The sequence below is a fragment of the Ostrea edulis genome, chromosome 1 (assembly GCF_947568905.1).
Source record: "Ostrea edulis chromosome 1, xbOstEdul1.1, whole genome shotgun sequence".
In the NCBI taxonomy this organism is placed as follows: Eukaryota; Metazoa; Mollusca; class Bivalvia; order Ostreida; family Ostreidae; genus Ostrea; species Ostrea edulis.
The window spans coordinates 104,113,250-104,139,263 of NC_079164.1; the positions used below are offsets into that span (position 1 = coordinate 104,113,250).

The following is a 26,014-nucleotide window of genomic DNA, read 5'->3' on the forward strand; positions in this document are numbered from 1 at the left end:
AAAACTTTCTGAACAGGTCTTGAACATGTTAGTTAATAGATAAAATAGAAATAAAATATTTCAAATTTTATATTCATAAGATATTCATCAATCAATCAATTATACAGGTAATCAATCAGATAATGAATATGGTATAAGGCCCGATAACGACCATTAAAACTGCTTTTCTGTTACGAAAAAAAATCCTTCAGTTCACAACCTGACACGAAAAACATATGAAAAGCATTTTATAATGGGCATAAATGATGTAAAATTAAAGACATTAAAGAGGTTGAGGGTGTTGCATCCCAAGGAAAAAATTGCCAATGCATGCCGGGTTTGAAGGGCGAGGTGTATTTTTTCATCGCAAATCGTAATTGATTTCATCTCAAAGATGTCAATATATGAATTCTTCAATTTCATTATCTCAGCATCTTTCACATGTTCGCGCCTAGATAAAGAAAAATTTCTTATTGGCCGTCAAATTAAGAATGAACAATCATATTACGACATGTGTAATATGCTCATTTGGGGTTAAAATATTGACCTCAACATCTCCTAAAAGTTGTCTTTTAAGTTCGGCCAGTCAGAGCAAATAACTATTATTCATTCATTTAACAGTATGCCCTATTTAAAAAACAAACAAAGAAAAGAATGTCAGACAGAATGGAAAGAAAATCAACAAAGTTAACGCTCAAGTTACTAGTAATTCATATGCAAATGTAGTCAGCAAAAAATTATGGCGTAATTCACAGCACTATTGAAAAAAAACCAACTGATGCAGTTTCTTGCTCAGGGTTAGATACATCATCGAACGATTTCCTGGTTCAGCTGGACGTGGTCGTGCTCACGTGATAGCTGGCACATGACGCATAATGGGCACCAACAAACCATGCAACAATCCTCGCAAATACTGCCCTGAAATATATGATTATGTATCAAACATTAAATTTTATTCTCTCTCTCTCTCTCTCTCTCTCTCTCTCTCTCTCTCTCTCTCTCTCTTAGACCGAAGTGTTATGAAAATGTTTTACGAGACTACTTATAGTTTTATTATGTAGAAATATTTTTCAGACTTGACAAGTAAATAAAGAGTCGACCTCAGTTCTGAAAGAATCGAGCTAGAGGTTTTTGATATCTTATTATGTATGAAGCATAAATGTATGTGACAACTATTAGTCCTTTCCACAAGTACAAGGTCACAATATAACCAATCAAAAGAAGGTATAAATTCTATGCTTGTTGCAGACAAAATATAACATCTCAAAGCGTCCAATAAATATCAGAAGAATTCATATTTAAAGATAAAAATGTGTTCGAAACTAAAATGATAATAGAGATTGAATCCTTACAACAATATTGTTCTCTGCGCGGATCTTGGTTCTGAGAGGGATCAGAGCACCGTATCCTGCTATAGCAATTGGCAGACAACAAGACTCTCCAAGCTTAGTGGACAGATAACACATATAGAACGATCCACACCATGTCACAGCGCAACCTGACGGGAAATGGATATGAATAAGATATTATTACATGGGTAGCAATTATAGTTTGAAAATATAAAAATCTATCATGAGTATCCATGTGAAATAAGGAGACCAAGCATGAGGTTTCGACAAAGATGAACTCATAATGGATTGAGTGTTCACTTCTCTGACCGCAAAATACAATAAATGAATAAAGAACCAGACAGAGCTGGACTATTAACAGTGCTGATGATGAAATAAACCGGAACCGACGGTGTGACGTCATAAATTAAATTTCAATGGCCGCTCTCTTAGCAGCGGGTAATTTAAAATATATGATGAATTAACTTAAATCGTTAAGCAATGATTTTTGTTAGGGTTGCCTTTCACTTTAACGTGTGTTGCTTTAACGAGCCATCAAATATAAATATGGTGTAGAGAACTTCGGGAACTAAAATTTGGTATGTGATTATCTACATATAACGAGTTAATACAGATTAACCTACTTTCGTAACGCCTGATTTATTCTAACAAAAACTGTAGAACTTGATTTCACAGTTTAATTTTTGTACTCCCTCTGGTTCTCTGTATTATCTTTTAGTGTGCGAGTTCCATATAATTCAGATCAAGTTTGACTTTTGTCATGACCCGTGGGCAGGGATAGGGGTATGTATTACTGTGCAATACTTACATAGTGCTATTCAAAAATACTAGTATGCCAAATACAAACGTACAGGATCCGATGTCCTCGAAACATCCACAGATGCCCGTGCTCCAGGTTCTCGCTTTAGGACGGGTAGGGACTTGCTGTTGTGCAACAACTACAGTTGTGTTGGTAGAATGCTGTGTACTGAAAAAGAAAAACTTTATCTAATTACACTTTCAAAATGTTTTCCGCTAAAACATGGTAGTATGAAAGTTAAAAAGAAAGAAGAAAAAAAACTTGAAGATAACGACACACGTACATTTTTTATCAATAGATTTAAAGCAGAGAGTGCTTTATTTTATCAGAGGGGCATGTGCAAGACAGCAAATGAAGATATTTTTTTTTATTTACATAAGACTGATTACAGTGTTGAAAGAATAGCGAGATAGTATAAGGCCCAGATATATGTCCCCCTAAAAAATTAATCAAATCCTATCATTAAAAAATGGGGAGGTAGTAAAACACGCTTACAGTGAAGTGTTAGGGACAAACAATTGTGATTCGTTATAAACGAACATTGTAATTCGTTATATCCAACAACTTCATGATATTTTTAAAACTACAGGGAATCAAAATAACTTTGCTGTAAGTGTGAATTCTTTGAAGACATGTTCACTTTAACCGTGTTCTACTGTATAAGATTTAAGGTCGATTGAGATTGATCTAGGAATTTTATGAAGTTGCGAATCATAGGGTCATACCGCAAGGTTAAAGCTTATAATTCTTAATTATTATGCAAAGTTGTGGGTATGTTAAATTGATTTTAAAACTATGGCTATTTTTGCATTGAAATTTTACTATGTTCTTTAACATTGACCACTGCTATTCACATTACGTTTTTAATAAGTGATTTACTTAACATTTAGTTTGGATTCGGATGATATCGGTGGAATATGTCCTTTAAAAAGATTGACAATCAAATGAAATGAAATCGCCATCTCCTGATTATGGACAGAAAATATCCGAAATCAGTGGCTGGATTACGTTAATGATTCTACCTTTGGTATTCGATTATCGGATTCCAACGAGTTCCAGAAGGACGCAACACTCATTGTATCCCTTACAAATTAGACTTCGATGAAGAATTTAAATAAATACCTCGCAACTGAGCAATTTGTTTTCTTTACTCACGTATCCATACGGTTGTGCGATCCCTGGCTGTCCCGTAACAGGCCCGGGTGAACCTGCATACGGGGGACCACCGTATCCTTGAGGGGGTCCTTGATCATATGGTTGGATTTGGTTTTGTTGTCGGAAGTCCGCTTTTCCTGGTTAATAATTAAAAAAAAAAGTTCCACGGTTAATGATTAGAATATTATTATAATACTTAGTTAATGTGACATGGTGTATGTAGTACTATATTTTACTTTTAAGTTGACACCCCTTTCAATATATATACTCAATAATCAAAAAGAAAACTGGATTTATTCATGCCATAATATCTGTCTCTCTCTCTCTTATCATTGAATGAACAATATTTCTTATAATCAATATATCTTACTGAAGCATCGGATTTTTGCCCCCTTAAAATAAAAAAGAGCCGGAAAAAATACACACCTGAACTTCTATCCACCATTTTCACAACTGGGAATGCAAAGATTATAAAGGTAGAGTCTATGCGTTAGGTCACGTGATATTGGTAGATAAGATAACTCCTTTGTAAAATTTCTTTGAAACATTTTTCTTCAAGAATTTTTTGGAAATTCCAATGCATTTGCTAATAAGTGATATATCATGGTTAGATTGCCTGCATGATTGGGATTTGAATAATGAATGGCATAACAGAAGCCTGGATTGAAAACACTAAAGAATACCATGTTCAATTACTAGTAGTTCGAAATACTATTGAAGCGAAGAGATAAAAAATAATACTAGGATTTCAATGACTTCAGATAAATGTTTATCTGAAAGTTACTTTGTCTAGATTTAGGGCTCTTTGGTACATTGTTCTACATGCAGTATTTTTGTAACTGCTTTCTCAATATAGGATTCTTTCGAGGCCCTGATATGGCATTCAGTGTTTTGTTGTTAAAAACAGACCTCGTTATACCTGGACACTACGTGTCTACGTGTCGTTTTTTGTGTGCTTATTCACATTATCTGCAAAGTTCGTGTTATTGTTTTTGCCAAAATTGATTTTTAAATGCTATACTTACCTACCACGTAATAAAAAGGAATGCATTTTCAGAAAACAAGACTTATCCCTGCAATTGATATTTCAAAGCCCCGGCTTTATATGTAATCAAACTTTCTTTTATAGACCGAGCCATGATCGACAAATGAATCGTGATAAGAATATAAATATATAGCGTTATTGTAATATCCGTTTTCCAAGAACTCTCTGAGCTTATCAGTCACGTGTTGGAAGAGATCTAGACCTGACTTCTTGTCGAAAAGCAGCTTATTCAAGATTTCTTTACGTTTTCTAGCACTAAGTATGAAAATGCTGTTTTGTTGCACACTGTAACCACCAGAGTCTACGGGAAGCATGCAGGTTTTTTTTCCAGATTCCCAAAGGATTTGGCGAAACGATGGGAAAAGCTGAGCAGGTAGGTTTGAGTTAATTCAACCCTTTATTGAAAGAAACCTCGAAGTTCTGGATATTGAATCGACGATAATTGAATGATGCATGTATACAAACAATAAGATGCACTCTTTAATACTACACTGTAAATGCATGTAGATATTTAGTGTTAAATTTGTAATGCAGTTTTATAACGCGTAGACACGCTTGATATTGACATCGGGTGTGGTTTAGATTAAATTTGCGGACATGCGATACATTGTAAGATTTTATAAATTTAATGATATAATTTAGGAGACAAGATAGGAAGGTAACCATGACTGACAGAATATGCAGTTGCCACTTCGAAGATGAAAAAAATGGAACAATACACTTTCCTGGGAGAAAGGAGCGTTATTTTGATTTTGGGACCCAAATGCTACTTCTAGGTGTGCAATTCTTGTCTTATTTGTAATTTATATGTAAGAATCTATTCTTAAGTACTCCGGTATATTTTCATTTTATCAAGGACTTCAATATAAGTCCCTGATTTTATTTAATTGTAGTTAGTAGCATGTTTGAAGAGGGGTTTCAGAATTTTATAAATCAGAATTTGTTCAATGCAGACAAAGTCCAAATGAAAGATAAACCGAGAAAAAAGACACCGCTGTATGATTCAGGTGAGTTATACTACAGAACAATCATCGATGGCACCATGTGAGAGACCTGACGATGACCATACTTACTCGCAACAAGTCATGCGACTTTCATAACAAAAACGAAAGTGAGTAGGGTGTGTAACCACTTTAATTCAATATTCTAATTTAGTTTTCCTGATGAATTGATATGTATTGAGGGTAGAGAAGTATATGCATTAAACAATGCTTTTTTAGGAATTGCAAGACGAAAGAAAGAAGTTGAATTCTGACATAACTGCTCTAGCCAGGGAAACAACCAGACCATCAATGTTGAGAAAAAGGTATATATTTCAGTAATGACCTTAAAACAAAAGATATTTGAAATAGTGGTGTAAAATGTTTCTGAAACTCCGTAATGAACGTATAGCTTGTGCATTAAACGTACACAACTAAAATGTGTGACGAAAATATATCAAGGCACTGAAGGGTCCCCTTTGCTAGCCAAGACTGAACAGGAATTATCAATAGTTTTTTTTAAAGAAACATTAAGATAGTTGTGATCTTGGCTAGCGAAGAAAACATTTAAAAAAAACCCCCATAATTTATTGGGAGTTTGACAGATTCAACCAATAATCTGCGGGTCAATTATCCAGCTACATATACCGTAGAACGAATGCTTCCAATAACCTTCAGAATATTAGTATAAACTGTATCACTTTCATCTTCTAAAAAATAGAAAATAGGGATTTGCTACATGTAACATTTTTTCCCAATCAATCTTTATGCAATACATGTACATCTCCTTTAGATGTTTAAAATTCGGGTCTTTGATTCTAGCATTCAGAGGCTTTCCCTCAACATGTATCAACAACTGGACACCAGGTACCATCTCAAGAACAGACCAGTAATAACTAATGAAACTGAAGCTGAACTTGTCCCCATTTAAAGCCAGACCGCTTAACACTATAGTAAGACAACAGTGCATAATATTGTGACATACGTATATTTTCACTTTGCACAGTATTCTACGAGGGCATGATTGAAAATGAAATTCCTTCCCTCCTGAAAAGTCATCCAGCCCCACAAGTTTTCATGAGTTTCATTGTTATCGCCTTATGATTGATGCAACTGAAGTAAGCCAAGATGTTCCAGGCCAGGACATGTTTGCACAAGATCAATAAAAACCGACATACCGTGAAATCACCTACAGATGTGACAGCAAATGGTGCTGTGATAGAAAGGTGAAGATAATGAATAGTAATCAATCTCATAACTCTTATAAGGAATACAAAATAGAGAGCTGGGCAAACACGGACATACCAAAGGTGGGGTCAGGTGCCTAGGAGGAGTAAGAATCTCCTGTCGACCGGTCATACCCGCCGTGAGCCTTATATCTTGATCAGTAAACGGAGCAATCTGTTGTCAAAATCAGTGTGCCAAGAACGGCCTAGAATTGATATGAAACACATCATATAGCATTTGATCCAATGATAGATTGTTATTGGCAAACTAAATCGTTTTAAAACCCTTAGAATTTGCGAAATGCTGACTGTAAACGAGACTGTTGAAACCCCGGTAACATCAACTTGTTTGTCAGTAACCTGCTTCGATTTAAAATCTGATCATACAAAGAACAAGCGTTTGCGTATCGAATCATTTGAGGGACAGAAACACCATATGCAGGTGATAATGAAATATTGCTACATATATATGGGTATATGTTGGTAAACATCCCCTGGGCAGTACTTCCGATGCGGCTATCGTTGAACATACTAGTGGCAACTTTCTTTCTCAGATATGAACCATAATATGAAACCAGTAGACACAATTCTTGCCGACAAAGGCTTTACCTTTCATCTCCTCCTTCCGACAGGAGTTCACTTTAACATTCCACCTTTCTTAAAGAACAGAGGCTGATATACCCCTGCTGAAGTTCAAGTGTGCAGAAAAATCGCTAGATCTCGTGTCAAATGCATGCTTGTCTTGTATACTTGGTGTTTAATGAATGTGAACTTGATTTGTATATATATGACATGACCATATAATATATAATGAAGCCTTACTTACTGTATAAATCAGTTTTCTCTTTTCATATATAAATTACGTTGTTGTTTAGAATGGTTACCATGTGAGAATATTTTATTATGGAGAGCATAAATATAGCAGAATATTAACACTAAATATTTTTCATGATTTTGCATGTATTAATGTAAAACTTGTACGGTACCAACTTTGATGCACCAGATGCTCATTTCGACAAATAATATCTCTTCAGTGATGCTCAACCGAAATTTTTGAAATCCAAAATAATAAACTTGTAAGAGCTATTTTAGGGAAAAACAAAGTGCCCCCCCCCCCCAAATGGAGTCAAATTCGTCTAAGGATAAGAGTTACATGTATGCATGAGGGAGATAATCCTTAATTTTGAAATGAATTTCTAAATTTTATCACAGCAATTAAATATACATCCGCATTTTCAAGCTAGTAACGAAGAACTTACCTACTAGGCTGTAGAGACCGCCAGGGACTAACAGTCCACCAGCAGAAACCTCGATCCAGGGGTCATAATGTAAAACTTATGTGGTACCAATTTTGATGCACCAGATGCGCATTTCGACAAATAATGTCTTTTCAGTGATGCGCAACCGAAATTTTTGAAATCCGAAATATGTAGTCGCACCCTGTACATGAATAGAATAAAGTAATATAAAATTAGCGAAATACACTTGACTCCTAACCAATGTTTTCTACCAACATTATCTTTGCAAAAATAAAAGTCAACGAGTTTTGACATATTTGGGGTCCACATATTGTCTTGAAATATTCTGATAATAGAGATGACTTTTGTGGTCCACATGACAAAGTCACATGCTGACTTTTTAAGAATGTGCAGCTGTCCCTGAACCGGGTCAGAATATCTGTGGTCGCCCTTCAGTCTGCAGAATTTTCTCCCATCATGTATCTGGTCAGGGCCGTAAATTAACCTTCAATTTGGAGGAGGCAGGAAATTAGGCGGGGGTCTTGGGGCCGCCCAGGCCCCCAGAAGCTGAGCACATTTTGTGCACACTGAACACGTTTCGTGCAAAATCCTTGATTCTAGGGCCTTCTAAGATGTTACTTGACTAACTCATTCTAAAAGAAAGATTTGGAATGCTTTTTAAGGGAGGTATCATGTTCTTAGTTATTGGAAACAACATAAATGCTAATGAACTTTAAATTTTAATTTTTTTTGGCTCAAAAGTTGGAGGAGGCAGCTGCCTCCTCCGCCTCCATGTAATTTACGGCCCTGTTGGTACTCTTTCATAGATTAAAAAACCCTTCATATCAAAGGTATAAATGATCGACAAAATTACACATAATGTAGGGGGATATCAAATTCTGTATTCTCTCACCAGAAGGCGTGATACGCAACCTTCGTTTGCTTATAAGGGGAGCTTGTGTAACACGCCCTCTGGTGGAGAAAATGTAGCTATCACGCTAAAGTAACCTTGTATCCGTAAAAGAACATATAGATATCTGGAATTACAACTGCTACTTTCCTACCTTGGTCCACAAATAATCAATGGAAACAGGTCTATTAAATCTATGCTTTTGTCATTATCTTCAATACCCAATCCCGTGTGGATCCGGGTTAGAATAAGTCCTCGGTACCCTTTACTTGTCGTAAGAGGCGATTAAATGGGGCGGTCCTTCGGATGAGACCGCAAAAAACCGAGACCCCGTGTCACAGCAGGTGTGGTACGATAAAGATCACTCCCTGCTCAAAAGCCGTAAGCGCCGAGCATAAGCCTAAATTTTGTAGCCCTTCACTGACAGTGGTGACGTTTCCATAGGAGTGAGAAATTCTCTAGAGGGACGTCAAACAATATACAATCAATCAATACCCAAGTCGGAAGTAATGGGCATCGAATGCAATCCGTATTTTTCATTTCCTGTAATCATGTTTTTATTTTGTCTATCAATCACGTTTCGTGTCGATTTATTTCGTTTCGTTTTAATTTCGTTTCATCTTTTTGAAGCGCATGGTTTCGTTTCGCATTTAGTAGGTACTAGATATATCTAAACAAGTTGAAATCTCCCTTGCTTATCTGCAAATCGTGCAATGTTAAGTAAATCCTTCTTGAAACCATATCGATCTTATTGGTGGAAGAGAGAACCCAGATGCAATGTACCTGGGAATAGACCCCCAACCTTCCGAAAGTAAACTGGGAAACTTTCTCACTTACCGGCGCGAGCGGGTTCGAACATCAATCAATCAATCAATCGATCGACCTAAAGGTGGCCTTGGTCTTCATTTTCTGAGAACGATCAGCAATGCAGTTTTAAAATAACGAATGATTGATGACTTTAAATTTTCCAAAAAACATTCATCGATTGGGTAGACATTTACTTGGTGATATCGGTATGTCAGATATGGACTGACAGCGGCGGGAAATACTGCATTCAAATAGCTACAATGTAGATGATAAGGTTCTCATGCATGCCATTTCACGCTTTCATGTTCTGTGCTATTCTGTTGTGTTGCATACTTCGGTTGTAAGCAAGTTATCAATAGAAGTCGGGATAGTTCACCTTCACCATGGGAGGATAAATCGATACCTGTTTAAGTTTCCACAAGATAGTTCACCTTCACTATGGGAGGATAAATCGATACCTGTTTAAGTTTCCACAAGATAGTTCACCTTCACTATGGGAGGATAAATCGATACCTGTTTAAGTTTCCACAAGATAGTTCACCTTCACTATGGGAGGATAAATCGATAACTGTTTAAGTTTCCACAAGATAGTTCACCTTCACTATGGGAGGATAAATCGATAACTGTTTAAGTTTCCACAAGATAGTTCACCTTCACTATGGGAGGATAAATCGATAACTGTTTAAGTTTCCACAAGATAGTTCACCTTCACTATGGGAGGATAAATCGATAACTGTTTAAGTTTCCACAAGATAGTTCACCTTCACCATGGGAGGATAAATCGATAACTGTTTAAGTTTCCACAAGATAGTTCACCTTCACCATGGGAGGATAAATCGATAACTGTTTAAGTTTCCACAAGATAGTTCACCTTCACTATGGGAGGATAAATCGATACCTGTTTAAGTTTCCACAAGATAGTTCACCTTCACTATGGGAGGATAAATCGATACCTGTTTAAGTTTCCACAAGATAGTTCACCTTCACTATGGGAGGATAAATCGATACCTGTTTAAGTTTCCACAAGATAGTTCACCTTCACTATGGGAGGATAAATCGATAACTGTTTAAGTTTCCACAAGATAGTTCACCTTCACTATGGGAGGATAAATCGATACCTGTTTAAGTTTCCACAAGATAGTTCACCTTCACTATGGGAGGATAAATCGATACCTGTTTAAGTTTCCACAAGATAGTTCACCTTCACTATGGGAGGATAAATCGATACCTGTTTAAGTTTCCACAAGATAGTTCACCTTCACTATGGGAGGATAAATCGATACCTGTTTAAGTTTCCACAAGATAGTTCACCTTCACTATGGGAGGATAAATCGATACCTGTTTAAGTTTCCACAAGATAGTTCACCTTCACTATGGGAGGATAAATCGATACCTGTTTAAGTTTCCACAAGATAGTTCACCTTCACTATGGGAGGATAAATCGATAACTGTTTAAGTTTCCACAAGATAGTTCACCTTCACTATGGGAGGATAAATCGATACCTGTTTAAGTTTCCACAAGATAGTTCACCTTCACTATGGGAGGATAAATCGATAACTGTTTAAGTTTCCACAAGATAGTTCACCTTCACTATGGGAGGGTAAATCGATAACTGTTTAAGTTTCCACAAGATAGTTCACCTTCACTATGGGAGGATAAATCGATAACTGTTTAAGTTTCCACAAGATAGTTCACCTTCACTATGGGAGGATAAATCGATACCTGTTTAAGTTTCCACAAGATAGTTCACCTTCACTATGGGAGGATAAATCGATACCTGTTTAAGTTTCCACAAGATAGTTCACCTTCACTATGGGAGGATAAATCGATACCTGTTTAAGTTTCCACAAGATAGTTCACCTTCACTATGGGAGGATAAATCGATACCTGTTTAAGTTTCCACAAGATAGTTCACCTTCACTATGGGAGGATAAATTGATAACTGTTTAAGTTTCCACAAGATAGTTCACCTTCACTATGGGAGGATAAATCGATACCTGTTTAAGTTTCCACAAGATAGTTCACCTTCACTATGGGAGGATAAATCGATAACTGTTTAAGTTTCCACAAGATAGTTCACCTTCACTATGGGAGGATAAATCGATAACTGTTTAAGTTTCCACAAGATAGTTCACCTTCACTATGGGAGGATAAATCGATAACTGTTTAAGTTTCCACAAGATAGTTCACCTTCACTATGGGAGGATAAATCGATACCTGTTTAAGTTTCCACAAGATAGTTCACCTTCACTATGGGAGGATAAATCGATACCTGTTTAAGTTTCCACAAGATAGTTCACCTTCACTATGGGAGGATAAATCGATAACTGTTTAAGTTTCCACAAGATAGTTCACCTTCACTATGGGAGGATAAATCGATAACTGTTTAAGTTTCCACAAGATAGTTCACCTTCACTATGGGAGGATAAATCGATAACTGTTTAAGTTTCCACAAGATAGTTCACCTTCACCATGGGAGGATAAATCGATAACTGTTTAAGTTTCCACAAGATAGTTCACCTTCACTATGGGAGGATAAATCGATACCTGTTTAAGTTTCCACAAGATAGTTCACCTTCACTATGGGAGGATAAATCGATACCTGTTTAAGTTTCCACAAGATAGTTCACCTTCACTATGGGAGGATAAATCGATAACTGTTTAAGTTTCCACAAGATAGTTTACCTTCACTATGGGAGGATAAATCGATAACTGTTTAAGTTTCCACAAGATAGTTCACCTTCACCATGGGAGGATAAATCGATAACTGTTTAAGTTTCCACAAGATAGTTCACCTTCACCATGGGAGGATAAATCGATAACTGTTTAAGTTTCCACAAGATAGTTCACCTTCACCATGGGAGGATAAATCGATAACTGTTTAAGTTTCCACAAGATAGTTCACCTTCACTATGGGAGGATAAATCGATAACTGTTTAAGTTTCCACAAGATAGTTCACCTTCACTATGGGAGGATAAATCGATAACTGTTTAAGTTTCCACAAGATAGTTCACCTTCACTATGGGAGGATAAATCGATAACTGTTTAAGTTTCCACAAGATAGTTCACCTTCACTATGGGAGGATAAATCGATAACTGTTTAAGTTTCCACAAGATAGTTCACCTTCACCATGGGAGGATAAATCGATAACTGTTTAAGTTTCCACAAGATAGTTCACCTTCACTATGGGAGGATAAATCGATAACTGTTTAAGTTTCCACAAGATAGTTCACCTTCACTATGGGAGGATAAATCGATAACTGTTTAAGTTTCCACAAGATAGTTCACCTTCACCATGGGATGATAAATCGATAACTGTTTAAGTTTCCACAAGATAGTTCACCTTCACTATGGGAGGATAAATCGATAACTGTTTAAGTTTCCACAAGATAGTTCACCTTCACCATGGGAGGATAAATCGATAACTGTTTAAGTTTCCACAAGATAGTTCACCTTCACCATGGGAGGATAAATCGATAACTGTTTAAGTTTCCACAAGATAGTTCACCTTCACTATGGGAGGATAAATCGATAACTGTTTAAGTTTCCACAAGATAGTTCACCTTCACCATGGGAGGATAAATCGATAACTGGTTAAGTTTCCACAAGATAGTTCACCTTCACTATGGGAGGATAAATCGATACCTGGTTAAGTTTCCACAAGATAGTTCACCTTCACTATGGGAGGATAAATCGATAACTGTTTAAGTTTCCACAAGATAGTTCACCTTCACCATGGGAGGATAAATCGATAACTGTTTAAGTTTCCACAAGATAGTTCACCTTCACCATGGGAGGATAAATCGATAACTGTTTAAGTTTCCACAAGATAGTTCACCTTCACTATGGGAGGATAAATCGATACCTGGTTAAGTTTCCACAAGATAGTTCACCTTCACTATGGGAGGATAAATCGATAACTGTTTAAGTTTCCACAAGATAGTTCACCTTCACTATGGGAGGATAAATCGATAACTGTTTAAGTTTCCACAAGATAGTTCACCTTCACTATGGGAGGATAAATCGATAACTGTTTAAGTTTCCACAAGATAGTTCACCTTCACTATGGGAGGATAAATCGATACCTGGTTAAGTTTCCACAAGATAGTTCACCTTCACTATGGGAGGATAAATCGATAACTGTTTAAGTTTCCACAAGATAGTTCACCTTCACTATGGGAGGATAAATCGATAACTGTTTAAGTTTCCACAAGATAGTTCACCTTCACTATGGGAGGATAAATCGATAACTGTTTAAGTTTCCACAAGATAGTTCACCTTCACCATGGGAGGATAAATCGATAACTGTTTAAGTTTCCACAAGATAGTTCACCTTCACCATGGGAGGATAAATCGATAACTGTTTAAGTTTCCACAAGATAGTTCACCTTCACTATGGGAGGATAAATCGATAACTGTTTAAGTTTCCACAAGATAGTTCACCTTCACTATGGGAGGATAAATCGATAACTGTTTAAGTTTCCACAAGATAGTTCACCTTCACCATGGGAGGATAAATCGATACCTGTTTAAGTTTCCACAAGATAGTTCACCTTCACTATGGGAGGATAAATCGATACCTGTTTAAGTTTCCACAAGATAGTTCACCTTCACTATGGGAGGATAAATCGATACCTGTTTAAGTTTCCACAAGATAGTTCACCTTCACTATGGGAGGATAAATCGATAACTGTTTAAGTTTCCACAAGATAGTTCACCTTCACTATGGGAGGATAAATCGATAACTGTTTAAGTTTCCACAAGATAGTTCACCTTCACTATGGGAGGATAAATCGATACCTGGTTAAGTTTCCACAAGATAGTTCACCTTCACTATGGGAGGATAAATCGATAACTGTTTAAGTTTCCACAAGATAGTTCACCTTCACTATGGGAGGATAAATCGATAACTGTTTAAGTTTCCACAAGATAGTTCACCTTCACTATGGGAGGATAAATCGATAACTGTTTAAGTTTCCACAAGATAGTTCACCTTCACTATGGGAGGATAAATCGATAACTGTTTAAGTTTCCACAAGATAGTTCACCTTCACTATGGGAGGATAAATCGATAACTGTTTAAGTTTCCACAAGATAGTTCACCTTCACCATGGGAGGATAAATCGATAACTGTTTAAGTTTCCACAAGATAGTTCACCTTCACCATGGGAGGATAAATCGATAACTGTTTAAGTTTCCACAAGATAGTTCACCTTCACCATGGGAGGATAAATCGATAACTGTTTAAGTTTCCACAAGATAGTTCACCTTCACTATGGGAGGATAAATCGATAACTGTTTAAGTTTCCACAAGATAGTTCACCTTCACTATGGGAGGATAAATCGATAACTGTTTAAGTTTCCACAAGATAGTTCACCTTCACTATGGGAGGATAAATCGATACCTGTTTAAGTTTCCACAAGATAGTTCACCTTCACTATGGGAGGATAAATCGATACCTGTTTAAGTTTCCACAAGATAGTTCACCTTCACTATGGGAGGATAAATCGATACCTGTTTAAGTTTCCACAAGATAGTTCACCTTCACTATGGGAGGATAAATTGATAACTGTTTAAGTTTCCACAAGATAGTTCACCTTCACTATGGGAGGATAAATCGATACCTGTTTAAGTTTCCACAAGATAGTTCACCTTCACTATGGGAGGATAAATCGATAACTGTTTAAGTTTCCACAAGATAGTTCACCTTCACTATGGGAGGATAAATCGATAACTGTTTAAGTTTCCACAAGATAGTTCACCTTCACTATGGGAGGATAAATCGATAACTGTTTAAGTTTCCACAAGATAGTTCACCTTCACTATGGGAGGATAAATCGATACCTGTTTAAGTTTCCACAAGATAGTTCACCTTCACTATGGGAGGATAAATCGATACCTGTTTAAGTTTCCACAAGATAGTTCACCTTCACTATGGGAGGATAAATCGATAACTGTTTAAGTTTCCACAAGATAGTTCACCTTCACTATGGGAGGATAAATCGATAACTGTTTAAGTTTCCACAAGATAGTTCACCTTCACTATGGGAGGATAAATCGATAACTGTTTAAGTTTCCACAAGATAGTTCACCTTCACCATGGGAGGATAAATCGATAACTGTTTAAGTTTCCACAAGATAGTTCACCTTCACTATGGGAGGATAAATCGATACCTGTTTAAGTTTCCACAAGATAGTTCACCTTCACTATGGGAGGATAAATCGATACCTGTTTAAGTTTCCACAAGATAGTTCACCTTCACTATGGGAGGATAAATCGATAACTGTTTAAGTTTCCACAAGATAGTTTACCTTCACTATGGGAGGATAAATCGATAACTGTTTAAGTTTCCACAAGATAGTTCACCTTCACCATGGGAGGATAAATCGATAACTGTTTAAGTTTCCACAAGATAGTTCACCTTCACCATGGGAGGATAAATCGATAACTGTTTAAGTTTCCACAAGATAGTTCACCTTCACCATGGGAGGATAAATCGATAACTGTTTAAGTTTCCACAAGATAGTTCACCTTCACTATGGGAGGATAAATCGATAACTGTTTAAGTTTCCACAAGATAGTTCACCTTCACTATGGGAGGATAAATCGATAACTGTTTAAGTTTCCACAAGATAGTTCACCTTCACTATGGGAGGATAAATCGATAACTGTTTAAGTTTCCACAAGATAGTTCACCTTCACTATGGGAGGATAAATCGATAACTGTTTAAGTTTCCACAAGATAGTTCACCTTCACCATGGGAGGATAAATCGATAACTGTTTAAGTTTCCACAAGATAGTTCACCTTCACTATGGGAGGATAAATCGATAACTGTTTAAGTTTCCACAAGATAGTTCACCTTCACTATGGGAGGATAAATCGATAACTGTTTAAGTTTCCACAAGATAGTTCACCTTCACCATGGGATGATAAATCGATAACTGTTTAAGTTTCCACAAGATAGTTCACCTTCACTATGGGAGGATAAATCGATAACTGTTTAAGTTTCCACAAGATAGTTCACCTTCACCATGGGAGGATAAATCGATAACTGTTTAAGTTTCCACAAGATAGTTCACCTTCACCATGGGAGGATAAATCGATAACTGTTTAAGTTTCCACAAGATAGTTCACCTTCACTATGGGAGGATAAATCGATAACTGTTTAAGTTTCCACAAGATAGTTCACCTTCACCATGGGAGGATAAATCGATAACTGGTTAAGTTTCCACAAGATAGTTCACCTTCACTATGGGAGGATAAATCGATACCTGGTTAAGTTTCCACAAGATAGTTCACCTTCACTATGGGAGGATAAATCGATAACTGTTTAAGTTTCCACAAGATAGTTCACCTTCACCATGGGAGGATAAATCGATAACTGTTTAAGTTTCCACAAGATAGTTCACCTTCACCATGGGAGGATAAATCGATAACTGTTTAAGTTTCCACAAGATAGTTCACCTTCACTATGGGAGGATAAATCGATACCTGGTTAAGTTTCCACAAGATAGTTCACCTTCACTATGGGAGGATAAATCGATAACTGTTTAAGTTTCCACAAGATAGTTCACCTTCACTATGGGAGGATAAATCGATAACTGTTTAAGTTTCCACAAGATAGTTCACCTTCACTATGGGAGGATAAATCGATAACTGTTTAAGTTTCCACAAGATAGTTCACCTTCACTATGGGAGGATAAATCGATACCTGGTTAAGTTTCCACAAGATAGTTCACCTTCACTATGGGAGGATAAATCGATAACTGTTTAAGTTTCCACAAGATAGTTCACCTTCACTATGGGAGGATAAATCGATAACTGTTTAAGTTTCCACAAGATAGTTCACCTTCACTATGGGAGGATAAATCGATAACTGTTTAAGTTTCCACAAGATAGTTCACCTTCACCATGGGAGGATAAATCGATAACTGTTTAAGTTTCCACAAGATAGTTCACCTTCACCATGGGAGGATAAATCGATAACTGTTTAAGTTTCCACAAGATAGTTCACCTTCACTATGGGAGGATAAATCGATAACTGTTTAAGTTTCCACAAGATAGTTCACCTTCACTATGGGAGGATAAATCGATAACTGTTTAAGTTTCCACAAGATAGTTCACCTTCACCATGGGAGGATAAATCGATAACTGTTTAAGTTTCCACAAGATAGTTCACCTTCACTATGGGAGGATAAATCGATACCTGGTTAAGTTTCCACAAGATAGTTCACCTTCACTATGGGAGGATAAATCGATAACTGTTTAAGTTTCCACAAGATAGTTCACCTTCACTATGGGAGGATAAATCGATAACTGTTTAAGTTTCCACAAGATAGTTCACCTTCACTATGGGAGGATAAATCGATAACTGTTTAAGTTTCCACAAGATAGTTCACCTTCACTATGGGAGGATAAATCGATACCTGGTTAAGTTTCCACAAGATAGTTCACCTTCACTATGGGAGGATAAATCGATAACTGTTTAAGTTTCCACAAGATAGTTCACCTTCACTATGGGAGGATAAATCGATAACTGTTTAAGTTTCCACAAGATAGTTCACCTTCACTATGGGAGGATAAATCGATAACTGTTTAAGTTTCCACAAGATAGTTCACCTTCACTATGGGAGGATAAATCGATAACTGTTTAAGTTTCCACAAGATAGTTCACCTTCACTATGGGAGGATAAATCGATAACTGTTTAAGTTTCCACAAGATAGTTCACCTTCACCATGGGAGGATAAATCGATAACTGTTTAAGTTTCCACAAGATAGTTCACCTTCACCATGGGAGGATAAATCGATAACTGTTTAAGTTTCCACAAGATAGTTCACCTTCACCATGGGAGGATAAATCGATAACTGTTTAAGTTTCCACAAGATAGTTCACCTTCACTATGGGAGGATAAATCGATAACTGTTTAAGTTTCCACAAGATAGTTCACCTTCACTATGGGAGGATAAATCGATAACTGTTTAAGTTTCCACAAGATAGTTCACCTTCACTATGGGAGGATAAATCGATAACTGTTTAAGTTTCCACAAGATAGTTCACCTTCACTATGGGAGGATAAATCGATAACTGTTTAAGTTTCCACAAGATAGTTCACCTTCACTATGGGAGGATAAATCGATAACTGTTTAAGTTTCCACAAGATAGTTCACCTTCACCATGGGAGGATAAATCGATAACTGTTTAAGTTTCCACAAGATAGTTCACCTTCACCATGGGAGGATAAATCGATAACTGTTTAAGTTTCCACAAGATAGTTCACCTTCACTATGGGAGGATAAATCGATACCTGGTTAAGTTTCCACAAGATAGTTCACCTTCACTATGGGAGGATAAATCGATAACTGTTTAAGTTTCCACAAGATAGTTCACCTTCACTATGGGAGGATAAATCGATAACTGTTTAAGTTTCCACAAGATAGTTCACCTTCACTATGGGAGGATAAATCGATAACTGTTTAAGTTTCCACAAGATAGTTCACCTTCACTATGGGAGGATAAATCGATACCTGGTTAAGTTTCCACAAGATAGTTCACCTTCACTATGGGAGGATAAATCGATAACTGTTTAAGTTTCCACAAGATAGTTCACCTTCACTATGGGAGGATAAATCGATAACTGTTTAAGTTTCCACAAGATAGTTCACCTTCACTATGGGAGGATAAATCGATAACTGTTTAAGTTTCCACAAGATAGTTCACCTTCACTATGGGAGGATAAATCGATAACTGTTTAAGTTTCCACAAGATAGTTCACCTTCACTATGGGAGGATAAATCGATAACTGTTTAAGTTTCCACAAGATAGTTCACCTTCACTATGGGAGGATAAATCGATAACTGTTTAAGTTTCCACAAGATAGTTCACCTTCACTATGGGAGGATAAATCGATAACTGTTTAAGTTTCCACAAGATAGTTCACCTTCACTATGGGAGGATAAATCGATAACTGTTTAAGTTTCCACAAGATAGTTCACCTTCACTATGGGAGGATAAATCGATACCTGGTTAAGTTTCCACAAGAAACGTGCACAGCAATTTCCAATGACCAAAAACAAAATGTACGTTTGTCAGGTATCTATACTACTGTATGATTATGGACTCAAATTTGAGAGTTCATTTATCAACTCCTCCATGTAATACTTCCTATTACCAGCCTATCAGAGTTATCGCGCTTTGATGACTCTTGCGCGTCAATAAAACAAGTCTCGCGAGCAAGTGCGAGATTACCGGGACATAAGCAAAACGTTGGTACCCCCCCCCCCTTTTTTAATATATATATATATATATATATATAAACATGGTGCCATGGTAAAATAGCCATTAGTCAAGTTGCATTTTAAAAAATCTAACACTAATATATAAGACTAATGTGTTTTTGAACGCCATCACATCTGTTTCAAAAATCGATGTTTTATATCCGATTTCCATCGACATATGTAATTTTTGAAATAGCTTAGATGAAGTTCAGAAACATAGCAGTTGTGTTAATTAGTGTTATAAACATCTCAAAATTAAAACAAAATTGCAGTTTGACAGATGGGTAATTTATTTTCTAATATTAGAAAAGGAAGGGGGGGGGGTTACATGTAAAACTTATACTGTACCAATTTATACTTACAAAGTTCATGCCATATGAACCTGCACTAATTGTATGATAAAATATCTTCATAGTCTGACAGAATAATTTTAAAAGCATATGAACCCCCATTATTTGCAAGAAGATTTCTTTATGTTGGATGTGCATAGGTAAAACCTTTACAGTTCTTCTTGCAGTTGATGCTTTATATCGGTCAAATTTAGCAAATTCAGTACCTATGCTCCCTCACATAGTTTAATAAGTTTGTCTTTTTTCTTGTTAAAATAATTAATTTTTTTTAAACTTTAGAATTTTGATCAGTGTTGTGTTTTGCAGTTGATTATAATTCGTATTCAATGCCATATTTGTTTAGGTTGTCCCGGTAGCACGACTTTACGCGCCTTTAATTTGAAGAGTTCCACTAATGGAAATCAAAAGTATTGGTGTGGACCTTATCACTTCTTTACAGATTTAATGTTTAGCGCTAGCACGTTTTTCGTATCACGCGTTTAAATGCATAATTTCTGTAAAAAATAACTTTCCTACCATCGGTCGATTGAAAAACAACCAAATAGCTAAAAATGTTACTGGAAATATTAAATCTAATGCCAACAGCCGTATTTCACACTATCCTATTGAGAAATAACTATATGATGACAGAAATGCGGTACAGGTAAAAAAAAAAAAAAACATGGGGCCCCGCGGACTGAAAGTCCAAGCATTAACGTGGGTTAAGAAAAACAATTGGTCTATTTGAAGTTGCGGTTTTTGCGTATTCTATAACAGTTGCGTGGACCTTTAGAAATCAAAGATACATTTATTATTTTTGCTCCTTACGAAAATATTAACAGCTGTGAAGAAGAAACTTCAAACATTCTCTGCCACAACACATCCCAGAAGTTGTGTAAATCAAATGTGGATTCTAAAAAAAATCTAAAGAACTTTTAGTAAACTTGAAATCGCAAAACTTTTCTCAAATCAACAACATCAAAACCTATGACTTTTCAACACTTTACACGACCATTCCTCACGATAAATTAAGACTAGACTTTTTGACATTATAGACAGTTACTTCTTCAACAAAAATGGAAAACGCAAAATTCCTATCTAGTGATCAGTGATTCCACGCACAGGTACTCTGAAATAAGAATAAAAATTCTGGAGTTCCTCATTAACCATATCTTCGTGGTCTTCGGTGATCAGGTCTTCCAACAGTATGTTGTAATTCCCATGGGCACGAATTGTGCTCATTTGTTAGCTGACCTGTTTCTATATTCCTATGAAGCAGCATTGATCAAAAAACGTCTATGTGAGAAGAAAAAATCTCTTGCTGTGACCTTCAATTCGACATTTAAATATATCGATGACATATTATCTATTAACAATAATAATTTTCATTCATATGTCGATTAAATATATCCCAGTGAGACACCACAGAGTCGTCCACTTAGTTCTGCTTCATACTTAGATACTGTAAATGTATTACATTTGGCTGTGTATTCTATTTAGCGCCTTTGGCGGAACGCAGCTTCCGCTAAATCAAGTACATCGCTAAATGCCATCCGTAAATTTAAATGTTTAAAGTAATTCAGGAATGCGCTAAATCAAATCTACGCTAACTTGTTGAAAAAACAATTTCCACAAAATATCGTACACGCCAAATATAATACGTTTACAGTATTTTATTGAACGTAGACATTGACGGCATACTAACAACTCAACTGTATGACAAACGGGATGATTTCAACTTCTCCATCGTCAACTTCCCATATTTATGTAGCAATATTCCATTATCACCTGCATATGGTGTTACATCTTTCAACTGATTCGATACGCAAGAGCTTGTTCTGCGTATGGTCAGTTTTCGAAGCAGGTTACTGACATACAAGTTGATGGTACAGGGGTTCCAACAGTCTTGATCAAAGTCTGCATTTCGTAGATTCTAAGATCGTTATAACGATCTAGTTTGCCAATACACCATATCAATGGATCAAATGCTGTCTGACGTGTTTCATGCCGATTGTTAGGCCGTTCTTGGCACATTGATTTTGACCACGGATTACTCCGTTTACCTGATCAAAATATAAGACTCACGACGGATGTGACCGGTCGACAGGGGATGCTTACTTCTTCTAGACACTTGATCCCACCTCTGGTGTGTCCAGGGGTCCGTGTTTGCCCAACTTTCTATTTTGTATTGCTTATAGGAGTTATGAGATTGATCACTGTTCGCTATCATCACCTTTCATACACGTACACACGTGTCCTCATTCGGGATATCAATCGATTGGTGATGATAGTAGGTTAACCGATTTGTGTTAGTGTCAAATTCGAGGTTAGTCAGGTATCGATTTATCTTCCCATGGTTAAGGTGAAATAGTCCTATTTCTATTGATAAATTGCTTAGGTCACCGTTATTAACCCTACACCATTTTCTCCATGCAATTTTCCTTCATTACGTTGGATTTTATGTATCCGTTGCAGTCCAACTTATTAGAATTACCGTTTAAAATATGGCTACTTGTGGTTACTCTCACAATATTTGAATGAATGTTGATCGTCCTTTTCGGCAGATCAGATTTGTTTTCACCAGCTATTAGCCTCCGAGTTCAAACGAGTCAACCATATTGAAACTTTAAATTTCCGGTGAAGATCCGCAGTAAAAGTAGTAATATTGTCCAATCATTTTGCACCTTTTGAAGTTGAGTCATTCTGTGCTGAACAACCACAATATGAAATATTGTGAGGATGACCACAAATAGCTATATGTATATTTTAAACGGTAATTCTAAGTTGGGCTGTAATGGATGATGGATGCATAAAATCCAAAGTAATGAAGGAAAATTGCATGGAGATAACGGTGTAGGGTTAACGACGGCGACTTAATTCTCGGAAGTTGGACTTAATTTTTCAAAGTTTCTGTGACGTCAGGTAAACGATTTATGTATTACAAAACAGAACAATATTCTGGCTTTCAACTGGGAAAAGTTTTTATGCATTATCACGATTAAGAGAATATTTGGCTGATTTGTTAGCTCCCTTCTCACTATTATACTATTGCCTCGTTCACACGGATGCGCATTAAATTTTATTACTTCGCATCAAATTCGATACGAAGTAAAATAATGCGCATTAAATTAATTCGAATTAAATAGCGTTCACACGGCGGTAATATTTAATGCGAAGTAAACAAATGCACATTAAAGGGTGCGCGAAATAAATTAAAGAATAGACTATGTTATTGAAAATTATTTTTATAGATATTTTAATGAATATTGTGTAGATACAGAATTCTTTGTTCAAAACGCTATATACATGTAGTATACTACATGTTTACAATTTACATGCATAACTGATCTTCACATAAAGAGTTTTGTCATGTTTATTTATATGTTCCCAAGAAATTACTTGTTATTTCCTCTGACGACCAGCATTCAATCTAGACAATATATCGTTTCTTCAAGGGCCCAATTTTAAAGTACGACGCCATCGTCCAGTCGGAACGTCTTTTTCACCATTTCGCTGACTACTGTTGTGACGTAATTTTTAATTACTAATACGTATTATAGGTCTACTATGACGTCATATGGTATAAAAGAATTAACAATGAGCGGCATATTTGCTTTAAAAAATGTAAAAAAGAAAATCATAATTTATTATCACTATTTTAAAAGATTTTTGTCGTATTCAAAAACAATGACCGTGTTTCGAGTTCCTCCGGAACACCCGGGAGCTTTCGTATTTAGCCACGCCGGTCACGTGGTATGAAGAAAATGTTCCACATGGGTACTTCCGGTTAATTTTGTTTATACTGGTAACAAAATTGTCATTAATAAAATATAGATTTTTGCGGCACAAACTGTCGCAAATCAGATAAAGGATTGCAAGGGATATACATTTACTTGGGAAGATGTCAAAGTTTACCTTTTCCCAAACCCGGGAAAAGCGTTCACGCAGAGGAAACGAAGCATGGCGTCATTTGTGTAGAAAACCACGAGCAGCCGAAATTCAGTGCGATTATTACATTCCGTGAAAGCTGTACCAACAAAGAAACATCATTGTTCTAGCCAGTTTGCTTATATCAAGTTTTAGGAAAACCAAGAGGTTTTGAAAATATAATATTGACTGTGCAACATCTTGTCAATCTTAAGAATAGGTATACTTGTACCCTCATCCACATCTGAGCGGTGTATGTATTTTACAACGGTGTTCATGCGACATTAAATATATGATAAAGCATCATATATTAGAGAATTTCAATTATGAACTTATGGTTCAGGCTCATAAAAATTACGAAGCAATTTCACAAGGGCGTGAGAAGGGGGGTGGGTGGGTATATATATAATATCTGCCAATTAAATAAAATACGAGAACACCAGATATTATCCAAGTTCCATACCGATAGTTCATTCACTGCAAAATTTTTAATTATATCAAAGAACTTTCATTTATCTTTGCTCCAACTTTTAATACCAATCAAGCACAGGCAATATTGCATCGCTTGGGGTCGAATTTACTATTAAAGAGTACTCTTTAATAGTAAATTCGAACACAAGTGATGCATATTGCCTGTGCAATCAAGGTACTTTGCATGTACATCAGAAATGTACATTTCCACTCAAACCACTTGTATACAAGAATGGAACCAGCTGAACACGAGCCAGGTTATATATTATGTACTTGCTCTCCTACTCCTTTGATTTAGTACTGTGTAAGGAAATATGCTATATTGGGTATATATTTTAAAAAAAGAATAACAAAGAACAACAATTTTCATTCATATTTTATTCAACATATATATACACAGGTCGATAACAATGGCTGATCTGCATATAATGACTGCTAGTTATTGGCTGGCATGCAGTGAAAGGGAGCTAAAAAGGAGTAAAAAGTTCATTTCAGCCAGGTGAGAATTGATTTCTTCTTTTTTGTGTGTTATACATATCTAATTCTTTTCTTTTGCTGCTTCTTGTGTATTTGAAAATTTTCAGTCTAATATTTTGGCAATGTTATAGGTAATGTGGCTGGAATAAACCAGTGTTAAGGAATGTCCAGTAATGGCATGACGTCATGAGAGTTTGGCATACAGACATTCACATGATTAATGATGAAACTGAAAACCTCAAGTGAAAGGCATAGGAAGTTATCCAATTCCCATATACCTGAAAAAAGGAGGGGTGCCAAAATATTGATAATAAGATTTTTGTCAATTTGAGAAGCAAAGATGTAAAAAAAAAAAAAAAAAAAAAAAAAAAAAAAAAAATGCAGAAATTATAATTCATGTATTTGTTTAAAATATTGTTCACTGCACATTCATGTATATTTTTTAACTTATTTGGAAATACATGAAGTAATTCATATTAAAATTGTGAATGTATGATTTTTATCAATAAAGCTTACCATATATTTTATTGTACATATATCTAATTTCCCTTATACATTGTAGTCATATGGGAGCTTGCTTGCATTCAGAGTTCTGACATCAATCTGAAAAATATGCATATTTCATCACAAGAGTCATTTGAGCACTTAACATGTATCATGTATAAAGCCGAGTTAAACAACTTCAAAATCTACCCAACGTGTTTTAAACGAACACAAAAGGTTCTTCCTAATTTCGTTCTTTTTTCTTGTTTCAATTTTGTTCACAAAAATTTAAGTCAATTCACCTTTTTCAAACTTTTGATGCATATGATGGATTTCCTCTGTATTGCTATGTCTATCAGACCCAGCACAATCTCTATATTTAGCTATATAATTTTATAAAGCTATTTCAAATAGCTTCATTAAGCTAGTTTCGATTAAATTTCTTAAGTGCAATGGCACGTAATAATATACATGTACTTTGAACTAACCACAACACCATTCTAGTTATAGATCATATGCCATTTTAAGAATTTTCATGAAAAGAGAATTTCTTTTG

General features: G+C 36.0%; 1 protein-coding gene and 1 long non-coding RNA gene across 3 annotated transcripts; one reads left to right on the forward strand and one right to left on the reverse strand.

Annotated features, from left to right (window-relative positions):
• Window positions 1-51: 51 nt before the first annotated feature.
• Window positions 52-4,374, reverse strand: LOC125668605 (placenta-specific gene 8 protein-like). The gene is made up of 6 exons (XM_056152870.1): window positions 4,312-4,374; window positions 3,709-3,735; window positions 3,283-3,419; window positions 2,180-2,288; window positions 1,332-1,477; window positions 52-897 (listed from the first exon to the last, which is right to left on the reverse strand). The coding sequence occupies exons 1-6, from the start codon at window positions 4,331-4,333 to the stop codon at window positions 787-789; spliced, it is 552 nt and encodes a 183-aa protein (XP_056008845.1). The 5' UTR covers window positions 4,334-4,374; the 3' UTR covers window positions 52-786.
• Window positions 4,375-4,392: 18 nt separating this feature from the next.
• Window positions 4,393-25,505, forward strand: LOC130051240 (uncharacterized). Of its 2 annotated transcripts, XR_008799674.1 has the most exons (7): window positions 4,393-4,700; window positions 4,970-5,103; window positions 5,281-5,438; window positions 5,548-5,633; window positions 6,130-6,260; window positions 24,899-24,997; window positions 25,107-25,505. It is a non-coding gene; the product is annotated as an uncharacterized LOC130051240 (long non-coding RNA). The 2 variants fall into 2 exon arrangements; XR_008799675.1 differs by lacking the exon at window positions 6,130-6,260 and having other exon boundaries at window positions 4,461-4,700.
• Window positions 25,506-26,014: the final 509 nt, after the last annotated feature.

Bases quoted from the DNA above. Each gene is read 5' to 3' on its own strand.
- LOC125668605 (XM_056152870.1), bottom strand. From the start codon at position 4,333: ATGCATTCCTTTTTATTACGTG. The intron at 3,736-4,311 runs GTAGGTAAGTAT...TTGCATTCCCAG, and splicing joins GCATTCCTTTTTATTACGTG to TTGTGAAAATGGTGGATAGA. The intron at 898-1,331 runs GTAAGGATTCAA...CATATATTTCAG, and splicing joins GCGCAGAGAACAATATTGTT to GGCAGTATTTGCGAGGATTG.